The sequence below is a fragment of the Astyanax mexicanus genome, chromosome 3, assembly GCF_023375975.1.
Source record: "Astyanax mexicanus isolate ESR-SI-001 chromosome 3, AstMex3_surface, whole genome shotgun sequence".
Lineage (NCBI taxonomy): Eukaryota > Metazoa > Chordata > Actinopteri > Characiformes > Acestrorhamphidae > Astyanax > Astyanax mexicanus.
The window spans coordinates 54640340-54665148 of record NC_064410.1 but is presented as its reverse complement, the minus strand read 5'-3'; the positions used below and the strand labels follow the sequence as shown (position 1 = coordinate 54665148).

General features: G+C 38.9%; 1 protein-coding gene across 1 annotated transcript in view; it reads left to right on the top strand.

Moving 5' to 3' along the window:
• The first annotated feature begins 15544 nt into the window (after nt 1-15544).
• The window catches only part of rnf216 (ring finger protein 216), a 47344-nt gene continuing 38079 nt past the window's right edge, over nt 15545-24809 (top strand). The window contains exons 1-7 of the mRNA XM_007247806.4: nt 15545-15637; nt 18102-18282; nt 18634-18767; nt 19906-20529; nt 23336-23412; nt 23517-23619; nt 24562-24723. Of these exons, the coding sequence (XP_007247868.2) occupies nt 18216-18282; nt 18634-18767; nt 19906-20529; nt 23336-23412; nt 23517-23619; nt 24562-24723 (1167 nt within the window). The 5' untranslated portion in view covers nt 15545-15637; nt 18102-18215. The remainder of the gene's footprint in view (nt 15638-18101; nt 18283-18633; nt 18768-19905; nt 20530-23335; nt 23413-23516; nt 23620-24561; nt 24724-24809) is intronic.

Genomic DNA, 24809 nt, shown 5'->3' with positions numbered 1-24809 from the left:
TAATGTTTCTGGACTCTTCTACTTTCAGCTGCACCTGCTGTTGACACTATTCAAATCCCTGTAGAGAAGTATTGCCTATGTACCATATTTACTAGGGGTGGGAATCGTTTACTATCTCACGATTCGATTCGATTCCGATTTTGGGGGCCACGATTCGATTCAAAATCGATTTTTGATTCAAAACGATTTGAATTATAAAAATTTCTGCTTCTGGCTTATGAATCTTATTGAAAAAAACCCCTCCATAATATACACTGGTCCTGGAGCAGGTAATGTGTTACAAAAACAATAAAATGTGCAGGAATGTGGGTCCTCAGTGACAGAGGAATCACTGGGATATCACAATGACGTTAATGAACAATAAATAAATAATAAATAACACTGCTTTATTACCAGGCTACTAGCGGTGGTGTGTAGGTGACGCTGCTGGGCTGATGTGATGATAGCAGTGGAGCGCTAAAGTTCAGGAGCAGCTGCTGATTAACTAGTTAATTTAAGGTCGTTGTATTTCTTCAGAAAGGGGGCAGGAGGTGGAGAAATTAATTCATATGGTCCATTCCTTAATTCCTCTGTGATGAGGAGCTGAAATTAGCTCTGATTAGCTTATTGTATTTTTCCGTTCCGCCTTAAATGCTGCAGCCCGCTGCCACCTGTAGCGTTATTTAAGGTGGAACTGGAAAGTTAGCTAGTTAGCTAGCTAACAGTTACTGAAACTAACTACTAGCGATCTTTTTTATGCTTGTTATGAAGCATTCTGCCATAAAACATTGAAACTACACGTTAATCTAATGTAATATAGTGCTTGTTCTGCCATCTTACCGGTGATTCTCAAACACCTACGCTCTGTGTGTGTCTGGAAGATCTCCGTTTGAAAGGACAAGCGCTATCCCCAGGGTTGCCAGGTCCAACAAAAATACCCAGCCCAAAATCAGTCTAAAACCCGCCCCTCAGAATCGATTTTGGGACATTTTAAATCGATTCTGAATCGTAGTAAATGAGAATCAAGATTCTTATGTGAATCGATTTTTTGGCACACCTCTAATATTTACTCTGCACCCATATTGAAACGAAAGCCAGGCTGGGGGGTACGTTTTTAAACCGGAAATTTTAAGACAGCAAGGGAGCCGGCAGAATATCCACCAGTTTAAATGGCAGCGCCTGTGAAACAGTGAAATAGTCAAAAAATGGGCAGGAAATAAGTGCAGGATTCCCAGGCTGTTTTTCTGAAAGGCTAAAGTAACTAGATTTAGTTGCTAGGGTTATGTGCACAATGTGGAAAGTAGCTAGATAATTACCTTTGTTTACTGCATTAAAAACTCACGTGTTAGCTAGCTTGCTAGCTGGTTAGTAACAACTAACTTATTGACTGTAGAAAAATACTGTGTAATTCGTCTAACTACAGTCCTACTTACAGGCTTCACTGTCCAGGCAAATAACGTGAGCACAGCATCCTTCTTCAACAATGTTTTGTAGTGTTTCAAACTTCATATCAATATCAAATCAGACATAAAATTAATGTTAACACTACTGTTACATACCAAATACAGTTCAGCTGAGCATGTAAGTAAGAGTACACTCTTGGAAGACGAGGCTCCCCACGGTAGGGTATTAACTAGTTAGCTAGCTAAGCAGGCTACTCTAAAAAGCTATGGCTTGACCCCAATCGCTTTGACATTAAACTGAGAAAAAAAACAGGGTTAATCAAGTCACAGCCGGAGAACCGAGTTTAGCTAGCTTGCTGTCTGTCTGCTAACGTTCTGCTAATCTGGCTGGATTGACAGGCTGGGTAAAATTATTATGGCTAGCCTTAGCTAGCTAGCACAGTAACTGTAAAAATACATCTTAAATTGAAATGGTGATCTTAACTGAGTTTGTGAATCTATTCACTGTGAAGTACAGGATCTTTGGGGAAACTATGGAAGGTTTCTTTTTTAAGAAGTGTATTTGGGAACACAGCAGTGAGGCAGCATTGCTAGTACCCAGTGGTTCAACGCTGCTTCTGTGCCCACAGCCTCGTTTTGGTAGACGATGGTGACGTAGGTGACATAAGTGAATAAAGCATATAGAATATGACTCATTGAAGAATCTATTGGCACCTTACGCCATGTGTGGGCTTTTTAGAGGGATACAAATCCTTTTACAGTATTGAGCTGTGGAGCAGTGAAATTGAATGTGCTTTATGTTATAATGGTGCTCCATCCAATACTTTTGATGAATACATAATCTTGACCTTATTTACACTTTTGTTTGTTGCTGAATTCAGTCAAATTCTCACAGCAGTGTTTCCAATCCAAAGGAAAAACCTTTGCAGGAGAGTTGAGACAGATACTCCAACAAGTTTCTGTCCTATGACTGGTTTCAGAACAGGTTCTCCTATATGTGGTTGGTGTGGCTTTCACATCATGTGAGAGATCCCAGTCTTCAAATCCCAGTCTGCATGAGTAGGCTGCACTACACCAATAAGAGTCCTTGGGCAAGACTCCTAACACTACATTGGCCCAACTCTAACCTTGTAAGTCACACTGGATAAGAGTGTCAGCTAAAAAAAATGCCATAAAAAACATGTTTCTGTGCCATGACTTTTGGCATGACAGTGTTAATCGAATGACAATTCCATTAACAAATCTGACTCCTTCAGCTTTCATCAGTGCAACAGATGATTTTGAGTCAATTGACCCACTTTTCTGTAAAGAATCATTTGGTTTCCATTGCAAGCGCTAATCATACACCAATCTCTCACGTTCTTTAGTAAGCCACTTACTAAAGCATGCGGGCTTGAGATGGAATTATTGGCTGGAGATCAAAAGAATTATACAGCTGTTTCCGTTCATCCTAATCAAATAGCAGTATTCACTTTCATAAAAATATATCTCTGTTTGTCATTGCCAACAATTTTATCAAATGAACACTGTGTTTAGTTGAAAATTTCAGGTCTACAAAATCTTGTTTCAATAGGTAAAAACACTATTTCATCACAGGATACTCTGATTTCATCAGCTCCAGGTCTCTTCCAGTTTGGGACGCAACCTCTAAACTTTAACATTATTTGGCATTTGGAGTCGTTCACTTGGTTCCAGCACTTTAGGTTTATGTGTCTGAGAATTGCGCTACCACTGCATTAAAAATCTCTGTGAGACGGTGTTCCCCCCAGCCATCACATGTTTAAGTGATTACTCGTGGAAGATCCACCCAAACAACATTAAGGTGCAACCTGAGAAGTGCTGTTTAAAACATAAAAGTAAGAGGAATACTAGACGTGGCACTGCTGTTAAGTGATTGAACTGGCGAGAAGGTGAAGATATGACGCTCAGCTCAGTCTGGGACAAATAGAGCGAGGCTGTGTTCCAAAGCCTAGGCTGCCACTGAAGTAGGCTGCATTTCTTGGCTGCTACATTAAAAAGTGTGTTCTGAAATGAAGAACCCTTCATATACAGCCTAGAAATGCAGCCTACATTCTGAGAGATTTTAGGGACGCAACTGATGTATCCTTCCTGGTGCTCAGTACTTGGGAACACCCACACCTGTGTACATTTTTGAGGTGTTATCTTGTGATTGAGGTTGAACATTGGCCAGAGTGATAAAGGCAAGGCAAAACTAATTTTGTTGGATCGGATATTCCATTTCCAATATGTGTAGGCATATAACATTCCTCGATCTACAGTGTCACATGTGTACCGAGCATGCATAATAGAAGGCTAGAAGGTATTACAACCCACAGTGGACAGTGCAGCATGTGGTAATGATCTTAACTGGTAGCATCCCCCATGGGTTATACATGGGTTGGGTTAACTAATGGAATGCCATTGTAGAACGCAAAGACAAAAACATAGAAATTATGCTTTATTCCTGTTAAGAAATGTAAATCCTTGGTCATGAAACCATTAGCAAAGCCCAAAGAGCCAGTGAGAGAGTATAATTGGCTTCCCTATCTCTGGGTGGGTAGCCTGAGCTAGTCGGCTCAGGCTTCTGTTGGTTGATTTTTTCTTGCGCTTTTCTCCAAGCGGCTGCCTGCATAGTGATGCATTGGCAGCTGTTCAAAAGAGAGCTTGTCCTTACCTTTATCCTAGAGCAGGGGTGTCAATCCTGCACATATTAGGCTTTACAGGCTGCAGGTTTTCATTCTGAACAACCAGCAGCGAAACCAGATTTCACTTGTTTATCTGATTTTTTCGCACTAAAAGGCACAAATCGGATTATAAGGCCCACTATCAATTAAAATGTCTAATTTCTGGTCTATTTTCATACATAAACTGCACTGGATTCATTTTTGTCAAAGTTAAACGAGCGCTGGATGTTAATCTACACAGATTTCTCTACTGGAAACTGTTTATTTGGGTGAGTACAGTGCTTCCATTTATTTACAGTAAGCATTAGCATTAGCAGCTAGTCTGCTAGTCCGATATATTTACGCCTGAACGGCGAAAGAGCTAGTGCTTAGCGCGGTTAGTGGCTAATGCTAATACTGCTAATCTAGCAGTGCTAGCAGCCGGGGTTAGCAGCAAGCTGTAGGCCAATAATACTCAACTCTGAACAGCAAAGGAGCTAGCGATGTTTGCGGCTAATGCTAATACTTCTTCAGTAGTGCTAGCGGGTGTTAATGCTCACCTTTGATAATACTCAACTCTTCTAAATTACAATGTAATGCTACTAAAGCCTCGGTGCTGGAGACACTAAATTAAACGGAGTGCCTTTACTGCTCCTTAATACCTGACTGGTAAAATTCATACTGTACATAAGATGCAGTGGATTATAAGGCACACCGACGATTTTTGGGAAATTAAAGCCTTATAGTGCAAAAAATACGGTAATGAGTTGAAACAAATATGGTCATTTGCTTTTTTTCTGCTTGCATGGAATGAAAACCCTTAGCCACAAAGGTTTGACACCCCTTTCTTAATGTCAGGCATTGCAAATAATAGTGGAAGTCCTAGTGAGTTGGTAAATTGGGGAGAACATTGGGTAAAAATGACATAAAGAAAAGCTACTAAGAAGGAGTTATCATAGGAAAGATCTACTGAAGACCTGGTCTACATCAACCCCAGCCTAGGCTCTGAAACACAGTAACTGTTTGCTCTGGGAAGAATCACTCTTTGGGATGTTCTTTCTTCAGCACCAGTCTTATCCACATGGCACTGATCATCCTGATGGGGTGGTTCCTGTAAACCTACAGTGACCTATTTTAGAGTGCCCTCATTCCTCATTACTTCACTCATCACTCCCATCACTCTTTTTAAAGCTTACCGCTCACTGGACTGAAGAGGAAGGTGACTGCAACCACCCACTGTTCATATCTGTGCTGAACAGAGATGTTTTAATGTTCCTTACAGGAACTAGCTTTGTGTAATTTGGACAGGAGCCACTGAGAGGAGTTTGTTTTCGTATTAGAAGTATTAGAAAGGCTGAATGGATTCTGATTTGATTCATTAATGCCTGCACTCCTGTTACTGCCTGAATGTCTAGCGTGTGAGGTCAAATTGAGGCAGACGTCCAAATTAAATTACTAAATGTCTTAATCCACTAAATCTAAAGCAAATTAACTAAATGGACACGGACAAGGGGATTATACTGATCACTATCTATGTGACAGACATAACATCACTGCCAAACCATGGAAGTGATGATCTTCCTGTGTAGTGAATACATGCTGGAGCAGAAGGCAGAATAATAAAGCCCTGTGCTTTGTGGCTTTTCTGTAATTCTCACTGTTAATTCTTTGAGTCCGTGCAGGGTTAGTAAACACTCATGTTCTTCTGAAGTGATTGTTGATTTAATACTTCTCCACAGTACACAGTAATGGACTGTGACAGGCACAGAAGGCTTTTTCGGTATGTTAGTCACAGCCAATTACTCGTCTATTTACATCTGTTCAGAAGTAGGAGTCTCTCCTACTTATATTTAGATGTGTTTGTTAATAAATAAATATATCAGATAAATTGGTTTTGTTGTCTCTCTCTCTCTCTCTCTGCCAGCTTGTCTCCTAAGTAAGTCCTTCATGTGTTCTGAATGAAGACAGTGACACCTACTGTACAGACACAATTCTGTCCAGAGATTTCATTCCAAACCAATTCACTCATACTAACTGTAGATTCTAGAGGCGGTGTGGCTAAAACTAGAAAACATAATGTAACAATCTACCATCAGTAATATTAATTAAACTTGTTTTCTTGTTTTCTCATATACAGTTTATCCTACTGTGAAGGCACCAGTGATGTCAGTAACGCGTTACTTAGTAACTCTAATCTGACCATTTTTTTCAGTAACGAGTAATCTAACGCGTTACTATTTCCAATCCAGTAATCAGATTAAAGTTACTTATTTAAGTCACTGTGCGTTACTCTCTCTCTCTCTCTCCACCTCATCTCCACCACACACACACACACACACACACACACACACACACACACACACACACACACACACACACACCGCTCCCTTACCCATTCCCCCTCCGCTCTTCCCCAATCACACGCGTCTCGCTTTCTCCCCTGTCTCTCTCTCTCTCGCGCTTGGCGTGTCTTTAGTTTCCTCCCGTTCTCGTTTTTCACCAGTTCTCAAAGCCCCCTATCTCTTTATAAAGGCGTTTTTTTTTGCGGCCGCGACCCAATTCACTAGCCAGGGCAGAGGAGAGCATTTAAAGATTTTACACCTCACGTGATTGGAAGTTCACTGTGGCGCAGAGTAAAGACAAGAAAAGTTCCGGTGCTTTAACCCTTATGCCCTCCTCGGGCATTTTTGTACATTTTTTTCAACTTTTTTTTTTCATTTGGTGATAATTTTGGCTATGTTGCAGCTAGTGGCATGAATTTTTGCAGAAAATCTGCTTTTTCATTAAATTTTTGAAATCTATTGTCTTTTACTCTTACACGTCATTCATACTCTCTGGATGCATTTTGCACCCTCTGGACACCTTCGTGGCAAAAATGTACACGCACCAAAAAACTGCTCTTAAATCATTATACATTAATTTTTTTTTTTGCTTTTTTTTTCATAAATCACTTAATCAATTTCAGACCTACTCAAAACTACCAAACATTAAATAATTTTCAGAATTTTAACCCTTTAAATGACAGTTTAATTATTTGAATTATTGCATTTTGTTTTGCAAAAAAACACGAAAAATGTATTATTTTCCATAAAACAAACAGTGGACAGATGGGGAATTGGTGGTAATTACATTCTTGGATATGTCAAAGATTAGCAACAAAATTGTTTTGATTGCATTATTATTTTTTATGTAGTGCCAGATTTCAAATTTTGCACCCTCTGGACACCTTCGTGGCAAAAAAGTACACGCACAAAATCAGCAATAAAATCCTCATATGTCAATATTTTTTTTTGCTTTTTTTTTCATACATCACTTAATCAACTTCAGCCCTGATCAAAATGATCAAATATTCAATAATTTACAGGATTTTAACCCTTTAAATGACAGTTTAATTACATTAATTATTAATTATTCATTAAAAAACCCACAAAAATTTAATTATTTTCCATATAATAAATAGTAGATGGATGGGGCATTGGTGGAAATTAGAGTCTTGGATATGTCAAAGATTAGCAACAAAATTTATTTGATTTAATTATTACTTTTTATGTAGTGCCAAATACTCCCTCTGGACACCTTCATGGCCAAAAATGCCCCATTGACTTCCATTGAAACCACATTTTTTTTATCTCACTGCAATTACAGTATAAAATCATGCATTCTGAAATGTTAGTATTTCATTTTGAAGAAAAGTAGTGATATTTGACATTTTTACTGTATTCCATTAGATTCAACAATTTTCCCATTTTAGGCTGATGAATTAAATTCTTGTCATTTTGCCAGTTATATTATGGAGCCATGTGACTAACAGGGGACCCCCTAGAGTGTGTGTGTGTGTGTGTGTGTGTGGGCCTGTGAGAAAGAGAGAGATAATGAGAGTGTGTGTGTGAATCTGTAAGCACACACTGATATTTTTGGGGTGAAAAAAGGTCACCTTTGATGGATGTCTTTGAAGAGGTGATTGAGTAAAATCATGGCCTCTTGCCTTTGATGTAATCAAAAACAACAACAAAAAAACTATTAGTATGTTTATGCACCTGGCTGCTTTCACAGCCAAAGATAAACGTGCAGTTTGGCTGAGGGGTCATTTCATAGAGAGCAGAGAAGGAGAAAGACCTGCAGGAAAAATGAAGAGACATTTTAGTACAGAGGAAGCATTAGAAATGGTCATGCAGCCTTTATCTACAACCGAGCTGCAGGAATCCTCTGAAGAAGACACAAGCTTCGACGCGGAGTCTAACACGGAATGGTCACTGGAGTCCTCCATTTCTGAGAGTGCCTCTGACCCTTCCTCTGAAAGTGAAGAGGACATTGAGGATCCTGCCCATCTTAACAGTGAGTGGACAGCGAAAAATGGGCAAGTTTGGTCTCCATCTCATTCCAAGACACTGCGCTACATTCAGGCACCCAGTGGCATGATTGCAGGGCCCACAAGATATGCCATAACCAGAATCCATGATGTGGCATCTTCTTTTGACCTTTTCTTCACTCCTGACATGATCCAGCTGATTTTACAAATGACAAACCTGCATGGGAGGCGTTCGGTGTCAGGATGGAGTGATGTAGATGAAACAGAGATTAGAGCATACATGGGACTTCTCATTCTGGCAGGTGTGTACCGGTCCAAAGGAGAATCTACCCGCAGCCTGTGGGATGACCAGAATGGGAGACCAGTCTTCAGAGCCACCATGTCCCACAAACGATTTCAATTGATAAGTGCCAGCCTCCGATTTGATGATCGACTCACCCGTCCTTGCCGACACAAAGAGGACAAGCTTTCTGCTTTCCGTAATATGTGGGACAAATGGGTGCAGCGTCTCCCACTCCTTTTTAATCCAGGGGAGAACATCTGCGTCGATGAGCAGCTTGTACCTTTCAGAGGCCGCTGCAAATTCCGGCAGTATATGCCCAGCAAGCCAGCGAAGTATGGGCTGAAAATCTGGGTTACCACAGACGTCGCCACATCATATGCCTGGAGGTGCCAGGTGTATACTGGAAAACCCGCTGGTGGAGCTCTAGAAATGGGCCAGGGAAAGAGAGTCATCCTGGATATGACTGAGGGGCTCAAGGGTGTCACAGTTACTTGTGACAATTTTTTCACTTCCTACTCACTTGCCCAGGAGCTTCTGAGGAAGAAGGTGGCTCTGGTAGGGACCATCAGAGCAAATAAGCCTGAGCTTCCCCCCAGATTGAAGCAGACTATTGTTCTTGGTTGTTCGTAGGTGGTCAGCACCTACAGCTGTAGCAGGCGGACCTCCCGGTGGCCTCTTGTCCTCTTCTTCAATTGCATCGATATCTCCGCCTTCAATGCTTTCGTGCTGTTCACTGCTGTGGTTCCCTCCTGGAACCAGCAAAGAACATACAGACGGAGGCTGTTCTTAGAGGAAGTGGGGAAATCCATGGTGTCCTCAGAAATTGTGCGGAGATGGCACCCTCCACGTACAGCAGCTGCTGCTGCCATGGTGGTGGATTTACAGGCCCCTGTTGCTGCTCATACAGAAACAACTGATACTGCCATTGGCACTACTGCCACCAGAAAGAGAGGTGTGTGCTGGTTGTGCACAGGCCTAAAGAAGAGGTCCTCTACCACCTGCACCAAGTGTAACAGGTGTATTTGTAGAGAGCACCAGGTCACATGCTGCAGGGCCTGCTGGTCTGCTTGAAAGGAACTAAGCTAAACTTTTAGGAGCAAATTCAGAATTCTAATTCCATTGTACATTTGTGACAGCAATGCCAACAAAAGTGTTCTTTCTTTCTAAACTGATTGCACACACACACACACTCTAGGGGGTCCCCTGTTAGTCACATGGCTCCATAATATAACTGGCAAAATGACAAGAATTTAATTCATCAGCCTAAAATGGGAAAATTGTTGAATCTAATGGAATACAGTAAAAATGTCAAATATCACTACTTTTCTTCAAAATGAAATACTAACATTTCAGAATGCATGATTTTATACTGTAATTGCAGTGAGATAAAAAAATGTGGTTTCAATGGAAGTCAATGGGGCATTTTTGGCCATGAAGGTGTCCAGAGGGAGTATTTGGCACTACATAAAAAGTAATAATTCAATCAAATAAATTTTGTTGCTAATCTTTGACATATCCAAGACTCTAATTTCCACCAATGCCCCATCCATCTACTATTTATTATATGGAAAATAATTAAATTTTTGTGGGTTTTTTAATGAATAATTAATAATTAATGTAATTAAACCGTCATTTAAAGGGTTAAAATCCTGTAAATTATTGAATATTTGATCATTTTGATCAGGGCTGAAGTTGATTAAGTGATGTATGAAAAAAAAAGCAAAAAAAAATATTGACATATGAGGATTTTATTGCTGATTTTGTGCGTGTACTTTTTTGCCACGAAGGTGTCCAGAGGGTGCAAAATTTGAAATCTGGCACTACATAAAAAATAATAATGCAATCAAAACAATTTTGTTGCTAATCTTTGACATATCCAAGAATGTAATTACCACCAATTCCCCATCTGTCCACTGTTTGTTTTATGGAAAATAATACATTTTTCGTGTTTTTTTGCAAAACAAAATGCAATAATTCAAATAATTAAACTGTCATTTAAAGGGTTAAAATCCTGAAAATTATTTAATGTTTGGTAGTTTTGAGTAGGTCTGAAATTGATTAAGTGATTTATGAAAAAAAAAGCAGAAAAAAAAATTAATGTATAATGATTTAAGAGCAGTTTTTTGGTGCGTGTACATTTTTGCCACGAAGGTGTCCAGAGGGTGCAAAATTTGAGGAGGGCATGAGGGTTAAATGAACACTGTCAGAATTAAATCCTTCTCAGTAGTTGGGTCCGGTATGACACCACCTCCCTTTGGAGTATTGGCAAAACTGGTTATAGTTTTTTATGTTAAGGCGGCGCCGCGGCGGGAGGTGGTGTCTGCAGCTGCTGAAAGTAACTAATAAAGTAACTTGTAAAGTAACTTAGTTACTTTTAAAATCAAGTAATCCATAAAGTAACTAAGTTACTTTTTAAAGGAGTAATCAGTAATCGGATTACTTTTTCAAAGTAACTATACCATCACTGGAAGGCACCTATATGGAACCACATCATAACATTTAATTCACTGAAAGAGCAAAAGATTACTTATGGTTGGGACACATTATTAATGAGGAGCATCTAACCAGGTACATCACCATGTTATATTCACCCTACCGCATTGTTTCTACTGGAAAGGGCACCTTTAGGATACTGTCTAGTGAGGGTGGCATGGAAGACGCCTCAAAACGGAAACCTTTTCAAACCTTTTCTACTGAAAAGGCAAACAATCACCCATAGATGGGACATATTATCATTGTGGAGCATCTAACCAGGCTAAGATCACCCATAGTTGGGACATGTTATCAATGTGGAGCTTCTATCAAGGCACATCACCATGTTTTTATTTACCCTACTGCATTGTTTCTACTGGAAAGGGCACTTTTGGGAGACTGTCTAGTAGGGGTGGCATGGAAGACGCCTCAAAACTAAAACCTTTTCAAATAAAATGGCAAAAGATCACCCATAAATGGGACATATTACCATTGTGGAGCTTCTATCAAGGTACATCACCATGTTTATATTCACTCTACCTCATTGTTTGCACTGGAAAGGGCACCTTTGGGAGACTGTCTAGTAGGGGTAGCGTGGAAGACTCCTCAAAACTGAAACCTTTTCTACTGAAAGGGCAAAAGATCACCCATAAATGGGACACATTATCAATATGGAGCACCTAACCAGGCATATAACCATGGTTTTATTCACCCTTCCACATTATTTGTACTGGAAACGGCACCTTCAGAATACTGTCTAGTAGGGGTGGCATGGGAGACGCTTCTAAAATGGAAACGTTTTTTACTGAAAGGGCAAAAGATCATCTATAGATGGGGCATACCTGTATTATCAATGTGGAGCACCTAACCAGGCAAAAGATCACCCATAGATGGGGCATATTATCATTGTAGAACACATAACCAGGCACATTATCATGTGTTTATTCATCCTACCACATTGTTTCTACTGGAAAGGGCACCTTTGGGACACTGTCTAGTCAAGGAGGCATGGGAGATGCTTCAAAACGGAAACCTTTTCTACTGAAAGGGCAAACAATCACCCATAGATGGGACATATTATCATTGTGGAGCATCTAACCAGGCTAAGATCACCCATAGATGGGACATGTTATCAATGTGGAGCTCCTATTAAGGCACATTACCATGTTTATATTCACCCTACCTGGAAAGGGCACTTTTGGGAGACTGTCTAGTAGGGGAGGCATGGAAACATTTTCTACTGAAAGGGCAAAAGATCACCCATAGATGGGACACAATATCAATTTTCTTCTAAAAAAAGATCACCTAGGTAGGCACTCAAACTCTTTTTTTGCTCACAGGAGCTATTAGGACACTTTTTTATATGTGATACAGACTGTTTTAAAGATGTGGAGATGTGGAGACAGCATTCTTTCCTTCACGTTAAAGACATTTACTGAACATGCTGTGTGCAAATGTGGAAAGAAATGTTAAAAACCCAGGCTTTACAATGTTTCTCTGGGATTGTTTTATTATTATCAGGCAGCACTTTATAAAATATGGCCAAATCAGACAATGATAATAGGCATAACTGAAAACTTAAATACAGGAGATACATAGCCTCATATGTTTATGTGCCCCCTCTCCCAGTGACCCAGTGATGGTACAAGAAAACTGTAAATTGTTGTCATTGATGGTGCAAAGTTTTAAAACTTTATTCGAGAGCCACCCCTTTTCAGAATATACAGGCCCTAGGTTGTGCAGCACATGCCCATTTTATTTTGTTCACCCCTGAACCCTTCTGGATGTTCTTAGAACATTTTAATTTAACGTTTTTGAACATTCTGGTAATGCTGCTGCAGTATCACTTGTATCAATGTTTTTTCTTTAGTAATAATGTACTAATCATTGTGATGTTTTCAGAACGTTCCTGGAACATTATTTCTGTAACATTACAGGGTAACCTTCCTGAAACCTTTTCAAAACATTGCTAAATGTTCTTATAATGTTCTCTGTTTGTTGGTCTAATAGAATAATGAAAAATGGTCCTATTGTAATGTGTTGTATTGTTTTTATATTTGCAGATACATGATTTATTTACTTATTTATTCATGCATTACATTTCACTCATACAGTATTTTGGAAAAGTTTCAGTGTTTGATTTGATATGTTTCCCTGAAGTTGACTGTCCCCTATGTTTGAGTCTACTGGAATTTATAGGCTCCTGGCATTCGGCCCCACTGGCCCAGCCAGTAATCTATCTTTGATTGTGTTTATGACGCCACAATCAGAAAGAAAGCATTCAAACTCTCACTTTATCTTCCAGCATTAGGCTAATAACTACACTGGCTTTAAGATCAAAACACTGGCAGCTTGATCTGCAGGCTGTGTTCCCACCTCAAACCCACAGTAATATTAAATGAGCTATTTTAGCTTTTATGGTTAGATGCAGTCCTTTGGGAACAGAAATAAATCAAGGCACCCGTCTGACTGGGGGCAAAGTGCTGTTATTCAGTTCAAAACAAAATGCCTTCATCCAGAAAATCAACACAGAGAAATAGGTGGCTGGAGAAACAACGCTGTTATCATTGATTAGATACTGACAAATTAACCTAATGCAGGGTGGTGAACATTTCTAAGAATGAGATTTAGGTGGACCCACTCTGATATAGCATGGCTTACATTTTATGGCATTTAGCTGTTCCTCTTAGCTATTCTTATTTAGAGTTATTCAAGATTACTCATATTTTATGGATGTTATTTTCTGAGTATTTTATTTTAGGCCAGTGTAATATAAGGAGTCTAGACTCTTATTGGAGTCTAGACCCCTAAATGGCGTGGAACCATGTCCGCTTCTGTTCACCACCGCTCTGCAGCTCCCTTTGTTGATGACATATGATGTGACGTTTTGACGGTTCCACTAGAACCAGAGTTCTTTTGGTGGAAAAGCACTATGAACGGTTGTAGTGGGTTTTGGGGTAATAGAGATTTATTTCTTTTATATATATACAGGGGTTGGACAATGAAACTAAAACACCTGTCATTTTAAAGTTTCATGGCTAAATTGGAGCAGCCTGGTGGCCAATCTTCATTGATTGCACATTGCACCAGTAAGAGCAGAGTGTGAAGGTTCAATTAGCAGGGTAAGAGCACAGTTTTGCTCAAAATATTGCAATGCACACAACATTATGGGTGACATACCAGAGTTCAAAAGAGAACAAATTGTTGGTGCACGTCTTGCTGGCGCATCTGTGACCAAGACAGCAAGTCTTTGTGATGTATCAAGAGCCACGGTATCCAGGGTAATGTGAGCATACCACCAAGAAGGCCCAACCACATCCAACAGGATTAACTGTGGACGCAAGAGGGAGCTGTCTGAAAGGGATGTTCGGGTGCTAACCCTGACTGTACCTAAAAAACATAAAACCACGGCTGCCCAAATCACAGCAGAATTCAATGTGCACCTCAACTCTCCTGTTTCCACCAGAACTGTCTGTCGGGACAATAAATTATTGTGGTCTAAAACCAGGTGTTTCAGTTTCATTGTCCAACCCCTGTATATATATATATATATATATATATATATATATATATATATATATATATATATATATATATATATATATATATATATATTCTTTTTTTTTTTTCTATATGTACACTATTACACTGACAAGCCAAAAAATCATGTTCATGAATTGTTACCTCAGAGGATGTATGTCTTGGGAATACCCGAACCTTAAGTAAAGTTGTGAGGTGTTATCATGTGAGTGAGGTTGAAGTGAGGGGGGTTATGGAAGTGGAAATGAGGCCTGATAGTGGGTGTCATTCCTGAAGTTGTGTGAGTATTTAACATTCCTTGATCCAGAAGTGTCTCATGTCCACATCATAGAATGTATTAACACCCACAGTATATACAAATAGAAAAATAATTAATTCTGTCTCTAATGCATTAAAGCAACATCTCTGATTTATTTGTGAACATCCATTTTACATTGATTTAGCATAATGCTTTTCTATATATGTATTGTTTGTATTACACTTTACTATGTGTATATGTATATCTTGTATATCTATATCTTGTTTGTATTTTGTTCTTATAGCTAGTGTAAAAAGAGACATTTAAATAATAAAAAGGATTATTATTTTACTATAATAATTATTAATTTTATTGTGAGTGTAGTAGATTCAGAGTCCCAAACATTAAAAACCTTTCAATGAATGTAGCTTGATTTAAATAAAATTGATTTTTTTATCCACATTGATTTTATGTTGATTTAACATTGATGAAATGTTGGGGTTTTATATGTATTGTTTGTAATCTTGTTTGTTTTCTGTTCTTATCGGTTGTACAGTGTACATGCCAATAAAAGAACGTTTATCCAATGTTAGTTGAGGTACTCATTTCAAATATTAAAAAACAAACTACATTTCCCATCATCCTGTGCTGCACGCTTGTCCCCGTGACGTAGCCAGGCTTGTTTTGGCCGTTTGTTTCGATATCCGGCTCTGAAAGCTTGTCGATGTGTTGGTGGATTTAAACGGAGAGGTAGGTTTACCGCTTTAAACAATCCCGTCACGATGAAATACGATCATTTACCATCTTTATTAACCGGTGCTGGGTGAGGAAATGTGAGTCTGAGCGGCTAAATCTGACCATTCTTTAATCCTGTAGCTACTTACCCAGACTAGTAGGCTATTATCTAACGTGCTGAGCTAGCCTGCCAGACCACTCTGTGCCAACTCGCCTCTTTAGCCTGTTAGCTGCCTGTGGAGCTGTGTTGGAGCTTTACGCTGTGCTCCTGGACTCTGTGGAGGTTTTAAATGTAAAATATATGGTTTATATATTTAGCTGTACTCTCTGTCACACTCACTCTGTGTCCACTAACTTCAGTCTGTCGTTGTTTACACTGTTTACTCGTTGCTAGCTTCACTACAGGGCGACAACTGGACCAGAAATGAAAGTCAGTTAAGGGGTTTAACATCCATATAGCCGTGGAAACTTCTTTTAGACTAGTTTAAGACTGTTTAAGAGGAATTTTAGGTCATTTTAATGTATTGTAAGCTAGCTGATAACTTCATTAACACATAAGCTAACACTAGGACCACGTTTTTTTGTAGTGAATCAACATGTCAGCACCTAAAAAAACTCCCAGTCGATTTAATTTAGTTAAATGGTGAAGTAGTTACACTGCCTGTCCGAATAAAAAGTCACCACCTGGATTTATCTTGCTGCAGTTGGTCTGCAGGTCTAGGTTCGGCAAAAGCATGTGTTGTCAGCTAACTACTTTAATATACTGAATATAGACCAGGTTATTCCATCAATGGATTTTTTTTTTATAAATTCCAAAATAAGACAATGTCAGGATTCATGGGGCTGGATTTGTGAAAGACTGGTTCAGGGAGCATGATATCATCATTTTCACACATGGATTAAGAGAGTTCACCACTGAGTCCAGATCTTAACCTCATTGAGAATATTTAAGATGTGCTGGATGGAGAAGAGCTGCTTTGTGCAGTGGTCAGACTCTACCATCATCAATGCTGCTGCAAGATCTTTGTGAAAAATTAATCCAGCAACACTGGATTAAAATAAATATTGTGATATTGCAGAAGCTTATCGAGACAATGCCCCAGCGAATGTGTGCTGCAGTCAAAGCTAAAGGCGGTCCAACCAAATATTAGAATGTCTGACCTTTTATTTGGTGGCAAAGTAAAGTTCTTTACAGCACTGTTTTCATCATTTTAACTCCAGAACTCCAGTTCCTAATCCAGTTCCAGACACATACTGAACATCCTGAGAGCATCACTACAGGACAGTGTGTGAATCTGTCTTAATTCATGATTTGACCTAATTTACAGAATGTACCCTAGGTGTGCTGGAAAAAAATCTGGAAATAAAAGCATCTCCTTATAAAAGTCTAAACTTTTGGATTCTACAGATCTGTTTCAACCAGTTTAACAATTTAAACACTTTAATTGACCTAAATGTTTTACATTGTGTGTGTGTATATATAATATATATATATATATGACCTGAATACAGGTTATGTTCTATCATGATTTAAACTTTAAAATATTTACTTTTCCTGCGTGTTCCCACAGTAAGAAACAAACAAGAATGAGCTGCTTATTTATTTTTGAATTTGGCATTAATATTCTCTTATGGGTTAAAGAAGCACTAAACCATAAACCATATTGTTTTATCAATAGCTGAAATGTGTCCTTTAAAATAATAAAACATACCAGTCCTGCTTAACATTTTTATAACATTTCCTAACCTTAAAAAAAGCTTTTATCGTGGTCATTTCCAAATTATCATTTTGAAAATAATATAAATTTAAAACAATATATTGAATTGAAAGTACTGTATTGCAGTTGTCCCTACAAATCTTCAGTGAAATGAAATGTAAAAGAAAAAACTCTTCTAAACAGATTGCTTGATTAGGAGCTTGGACATTGGCTAGAAACTTGGTTTAGGTCAATTAATTCAACATATGCTGATTTAGAAAACATCTTACTGGTCATATAATACTACTAATAAATTGCTAACAACTATAAACAACATACTTTAAATTAATTGACAGTTAAGTATTATCTGTGCTATTAAAAGCTATTAGAATTATCAAATGTTTGTTCTTAACTCTACAGTCTGTTGTATTATCTCCCTTTTAACCGGTTTTTCAATGGTAAAAGGTTTCATTACTCTTTCCTTTCCCTCCTTCAAAAAGTCTTTCCTGGGCACATTTCTTGGGGCGGTTTCCCCAGACGATGATTAATCCTAATCTTGTACTTCACAGCATTTTAAATGGAGATTTTCCATTGATAGGACAGTATAGTTTAAGACTGGGCTTTATTCCTGTCTGGAAATCTGACCCTGATTGTTTCATCAGATTTTCAGACCATGCTTACCTAATTACGGTCTCTTTCAGTTGAAGTGTTTTAACTGTTGTTTTCCAGAATAAACAGCAGTAGATATCACTTGTGCTTACTAACTCTATCTCCTCCCGCAGGGTGATGCCTCTCTGATATCAGGGCGCTGTGTGTGTGCATGAGTGTTTGTGTGCAAGAGAGAGAGAGAAGGAGGGGAGGAGGAAGACTCAGGGAGTCTGGTTGGCTGTGTTACCATGGCTGACGGAACTGGTGATGAAGATGTCATTCATCTGGCCAGTTTTAACACACATCGCAGCCAAGGTTAGTGTCGTTTCTTTGCTTTGCAGTTAGTGTTTTCATGTTTTTTAGTGTATGTAGCCCCTTTCACACATGTACCTAGAGCTCTAAAAGTTGTTCGGAGGAGCTGTACGTATGAATACAAATTTATGAATCAGTTATAATAGACTGTATCCTCCCAGCCCTTTCTAGTGTAAGGTCTGGGTAATGTTGAGAAATCCCTTGTGTAAATAAAACAGGTAATTAGCAGCAGAAATTGTATATTGACATGGTTTATATTTGCCAAAAAAGCAAACATAAACCAATTTCACATATGTATTATCTGATAATAAATAGGTCTGTTAATTATTTCCATGCTACATGTTTCATTCACAGGTAGCAGATCAACAGGGAGGACCTACATAACCATATCTGATGATTCTGATGATGAGCTGGTCACATTTGTACCAAATGCTCCTGTTGTGGTCAAAGATGATGATGAAGATGAAGACGATGTTAGCATTTTAGAGGTAACTGGGATAGTTTTTCCCTAAAATATCTTGCTGTTATCTTACTGCATTATTTTGTACTTTGCACATATCAAATGTGACTTACATCTGCATCATATAGCAGCTATATGTAAAAATAACAGTTTTATTAGTGATGGTGCTGTGCTAAATTGAATGGGATGAATGGTGTCACTGTTTTACCAACTTTGGACCGCTGGAACTTTGCTGAAGCTGCACAAGAACACTCTTCAGGACTGTATAATGTTGTGTAAACCGAGTTGTATAAGTTTAAAGTACTGTAATATTACTTTCCAGTTCTCCATACTGCATGATTCTTAGGCCCAATCCCATTTTACCCCTTGGCCCTACCCCTTATCCCTACCCCTCTGTTTTGCATGTACATGCCAAGGGGTAGGGGTGTCCCGATTCTTGTTAGTCTGGAGGGGTAAGGGGAAGGGATAGGGCTTGTAAGCCCTTCAAACGGAGATTTTTGTAGGTAAAAATTACTAGTAAGATGGCAGAACAAGCGACCAAAGAAACCCGCAAATGTAAATATTTTCCTTGTTAAAAGTGATGATTAGCGCTATAGTACCATAGTAATTTGTCTCAGTAGCTAGCTAGCTAACTGTCCTGTCCCACCTTAAATGGTGCAACAGACGGTGGGGGCTGCAGCATTTAAGGCAGAAAGAAAAAATAAAATAAAAAGCTAATCACAGCTAATTTTAGCTCCCCGTCACAAAGTAATAAAAGAATGGACATCTGCACCATCTACTCCCCTTTATGAAGACATACAATAAAACCCTAGTTAACTAGTTAACCAGCAGCTAGTTACTGAACTTTAGTGCTCCTGATGACGTATCGGGTTCTTGAAGGGTCGTCCCAATTTTTAGGAGATGGATTTCACCCCTTTTTCTTCCAAGGGGAAAGAGTTACACTCGAAAAGAAGAGGTAGGGGTAAGTGATGGGACCAAGGGGTCAAGCTTGTCAACAAAAGCATGTGTATAGCTTTTGTATAGTACATATGGGGGGGGTTGTATTTACTGCAGGCACATCCACAGAAGTAAAATATACCAGTTTTCACCCACTGCATAAATGCAAGGTCTTTCCTTCTTTATTTTATGTGAGATTTTCATTATGTATATTTTGTTGTTTTTCTCAGCCACAGGTACCATCTCAGCGCAGGGTGATCCGGCCCGCTGCTCAGTGGGGAGGCAGCACATCCTGGGGCCAAGCTTCTGTACTCGGCCCACACCTGGTGGACTTGCACATTCCCCACACTTCTGTAGCACCTGCACAGCCCACATCAGGAAATCAAGCCATAGGTGTCTTTACCACGGACCAGAACGCTGTTCCTTCCACGTCAAGAGACAATGTTATGCTCGGACCTCGTTATCCTGCTGGGGGCTCAGTGCCCCAACCTAGTGACCCCTTGCCTAGCACTCATCCAGCCAACCGGGGGACGTCTCTTTTCACCCCACCTGTTGCTGAGCTTCCAGCTCAGCCTAGCACAGGAAACCAGGTAGCAGAATGCAGTCTGAATAGAACTGAAAGGTACCCTGGGGCTGTAGCCCTGGTCCCCCCTCAGGAACGACCCATGGTCAGGCCTCAGCGTACACAGACAGGAATGGAGCCTGATGTGGCGGCACCCCAGCCGGAACAGCAGCCGCAGCAGTTTACTCCCCCCTTACTGGCACAGGAGCGGATGGAGCAGCCTGGATCTTCAGTGGCCAGCCAGCCTCCAGCACCTCAGCGACACGCTCTGGAGAAACTAGTGAAGAGAGTGGTGAGTCCTTCAGCTACATTACATTTTCAGTGCTTCTCTGGTTGGTCTGCTTGTTTAGTAGATAGGCTCTAAAGCAATATATGCTGTAAAAACTTAACTACAGAAAGTTCTCTGAGGGATTTAAAAAAAATTAAGACAAGTACTTAGTCAATGCTAGTGATGTCCTGAGACTCATTTGATTTTTTAAGTGACACCAGGTCCTGATCCAATACTTGCAACAATGCAGAAAAAAGGCAAGAACCATCCAAGTTGTCTATTAAGGTGTTTTTAAACAGCCTATTTTTAGCACAAAATAAACAAAAATTCTAAATGGCAATATAAATGATTTCCATTTATATATGCATCTTTTCTTAAATAAACAAACGTAAAAAAAAGTCATACAGCAACAATTGTGCGATTAATCATAATTAAGGTCATGATTAATTTTTTTTTTTTTGCTGGTCGTTCCCTGTATGTATGGGAGGGAGACAGTAATAATAGTTTAGTGTGGTTAAGGCCTGACAGACTTGATTTAGACTAGACATTTTTACTGTAGTATTTATACTGTGTAGTTTCGATGCTCTTGCTGCACAATGCAGTTTATAGTCTACAGAGTTTAGAGTGAACTCGTGGAGTAACAACGCAACATGAAATTTTAAGTCAGTGATCCAGATCTTTTCCACCCGATTCTGATCCTTTGACAATTATTATGTGAACGGCCCTGATTTCCAATCACATGATTGGATCTGGAACATCCCTGGTCAATGCAGAAGCAAAAATCCAGAGGGTGGAGTCAGTCCAACAACTCCCACTTCGTGTTTTTCCGTTTTTTTTTTTTTCTAAAGCACAGTTCTCATGCATCTTGGCATGTTCTCCTTCACCGTTCTTACACACTGATTTTGGATAACTTTATGCCACTCCTGGTGTGAAAATTCAAGCAGTTCATCTTGGTTTAATGATTGGGATGATACATCTTCCTCTTGATTATATTACAGAGATTTTCAATTTGGTAAAATCAAAGAAATTCATCATTTTCAAGTGGTCTCGTATTTTTTTTTCCAAAGCTGTATACATACTTTTTTCCTTGTGTTTTTTTTCCTTTCCTTCTGGAGCTCTGGTTCTGCAGTTTGAGCTGCAAGTGTTAAGCACCTTCAAATTGGTAAAAAACCTTAACATTGACTACTAAAAGACCTTCTACAAATGCATCTTTTACCAGAACGGTTCATTCTGGAACCTACATTGGTTCTACTTTAGTGTTTCCTACAGAACCCATTGTAGCACCGCATGGTGTGAAAATTACTTTACATTGTGAGCTCCATTATTGAGTGTGTCTGTAGTGTAATAGTGTGCTGTCTCCATGGCTGTTTACTGTTGACCCTTCTGGTGTGTTTGGTTTAGGTGCCTGACAACAGTGCTTCACATATTGGCCAATAGAGAAACAGAACCTGAGGCTCTTTTAAGATGTTTTTTATTTTTTATTTTTAACAAACCACTGTAACTACTGAATTCTCACAAGTTCTCAAATATCCACTGTTATTTATCAAAACAGCTACTTTTCACTCTTCTGCATGACAGCGCTCCAGGTTCCTCCAGAACCTGTTTGGCTGGTAATGGAACTAACCACATGGAATCATGACTGTGGGGCTCGACTCACACAAAAGTGGTTTTAAAATTTAATATTTCTTAGATGTACTTTTTTCCATAACTGTATACGCAAGAAAAAAGATACATTATTTTTAAGTAAAATATGTTCTTATTAGTAGAGTAGAGCAGTTTCCTGCTGGTCTCAGACAGTAAGAGCTTCAGAAGGATTCTGTAAAATGATAAGTTTAACCCTTTGTGTGGTGTTCATATTTTTGTTACTCGTTTACTTTGTTACTTGTATTTAATTCAGCAAAATTAAGCAATTTTACATTAAAATGCTTTACACATGCTTGCTTCACCTAAATTGCAAGCAATATAAACAGCTTACATGGTTAATATTTACCCTTTACCTTTCTTATGTTACATTTCTTTCAAAAAGTGCTACTCTTTTTTTTATTAGTTTTTTAATAAAATGTAAAAGAAAATGAATTCAACTCAAGATATGAGTAGAATATTTGTTTAGTTTCAAATTTACAAATGAAGCAATGTTTATTAGCCCTTGGCCAAACATACTGTATGTAATATATTTTTCACCTGTTTTATCGGTTTCTGTTTCTTCCATTGTGCGTTTTTATTTGAATAATGGGGAAAATGTTAATTTAGATGAATTCAGTTGTCAGTTGGCCACAAGATTCAGTACCTGTATAAAAACCTGCATCTGTGGTGCTGCTCATAAGAGATGTGGACCTGTTTTTCTCTGTAAAGCTTCTTTGTGACAACTTTTGTTGTAAAAAGCGCTATATAAATAAAAGTGAATTGAATTGAAACACCTGTCAACATTGGTTTAGAAGCAGGGCTTCAGTTAGTGACTTAAACAGGGGTGCTCATTCCTGGCCCTGGAGATACTGGTAAAGATCCTTTTCATCAAATAAAGGATATTTAGGCATTTTAAAGGTTTGTTCCTCATGGACCTGGAACATCTTCAGAAATAGAAAAACAGATTTGTTTTGTAACACATATTTGCCACATTAATTATGGAGCAGAAAAAATGCTAAATGCTAAAAAAAATGTGGGCGTATACATATTTTTAAATCATGCTCTAAAAAAAACTTTTTCTTCAGAATTTTAATGCATCGTTTTTGTTTTCCTTCTTTCACATCCTGTTAAGTTCATCAGGATTCCAGATAATTAGCTGATGTGCACAATGTGTCATACACTATAATCTGTTTCATGTGTTTCACAGATGGACCTTTTTCCAGATGTGCAGGAGGGATATGTAGCAGAGTTAATAGAAAGAAATGACCTGAAAGATTTAAATGTGTAAGCAGAAAGTTTTCCATTTCTTCACTCGTATTGTCTTTCTGTTTGGGTCCTACTGGATCAGACTGGCTGAAAAGATATGTGTGTTCTTTCTCTTTTCTCAGAATATGCAATATGCTGTTGGAGAACCCAGATTATCCAAGAAAAGCAAACTCTAGTTTAACTCAGAGAAGTGTGCTCCTCGAGACGAATGACACTGAAACACAGGTTTGTACTGCCTTTAGCAGGTCACAATCTTTGGTAAAATATTAATATAGAATGTAAGAATAATTTCCGACCCCTTCAACTTTTTATTTATATATTTTATATATTTTTAGTAGTAGTTTATAGCACATTAATCCATCTTAAAGACCCGCTGATTTTTGCTAAATCCACCCTCAGCTCAAGTTTGAAAAGGCTAAAAAAAAAATAGGAGGGGTAGTTTGGGTGGGGCACTGGGTAATGTATGGGTTTAGAGGCAGGACAGGAGTGAGAGCTGATTGGCTGAGATAGAGAGCGAGAGAGATCAGTCAGAAACTTCACTCCTTAGTTTCTTTGTTTTTACTCTGATTAAACAAGCTACAGAGCTCGGAGTTTCCTCTTCTAAAGTCTCCATTGCTCCACCAGCCACTCGCGTTCAGTAAAACTGAGCCGGATCCTCTTTCAGAGGATGTACGTGTGACGTAAATACGTGAAGACGCATGACGTGGCCTTAAGAACTCCTGCAAAAAGTGACCCCACACCCCAGTTTTTAGAATGAAAATATTGAGCATAGCAGGTATGGAAATTTCATTAATTTCCATTAAACACAATATTTTGTCCCTTCTTCACTCAGAAATGCTTCTGCTTTCAGTTTAAAAACAAAATAATACAGACTGACCCTTTAAAGAGATTTTAATAAAAAATGTGTTGCACTTTTGTCCAATTAAACTGTACAAATTACAGTACAATGTGAGATACATATACATATAATTTTTCACAAAAACAAATTCATCACACTTTACACAGCGTCAATTTCTTGATGAATGGACCAATAGAAATCTTTATCCTGTAAAGTTGCCGATTTGGAGACATTTTTGTATGACAGTTATGATGTATGAAGTGTGTATTATGTGAATATTCCACAGTGGATGAACCCGTTTTCTGCATGGCTTCTTTTTTTTCACTCAGGAAAATGAGAACTATTTTGATTACTCTAAGTTGAAAAGCGTTGGCCCAGAAGTTGTAATGCAAGCAGCAGACCTGCTGATGGGCGACTTCAGAATGCTGAGCTGCCAGGACATCAAATGGGCCCTGAATTCCCTCAAAGGACACTATGCAATCACCCGCAAGGTACTGCTCATCAGCAGCTTCTCTCATCGCCGTCTCAGTGATGTTCTCTAGCAGTGAATTTCCACAGCCGATGATGATGATAATGA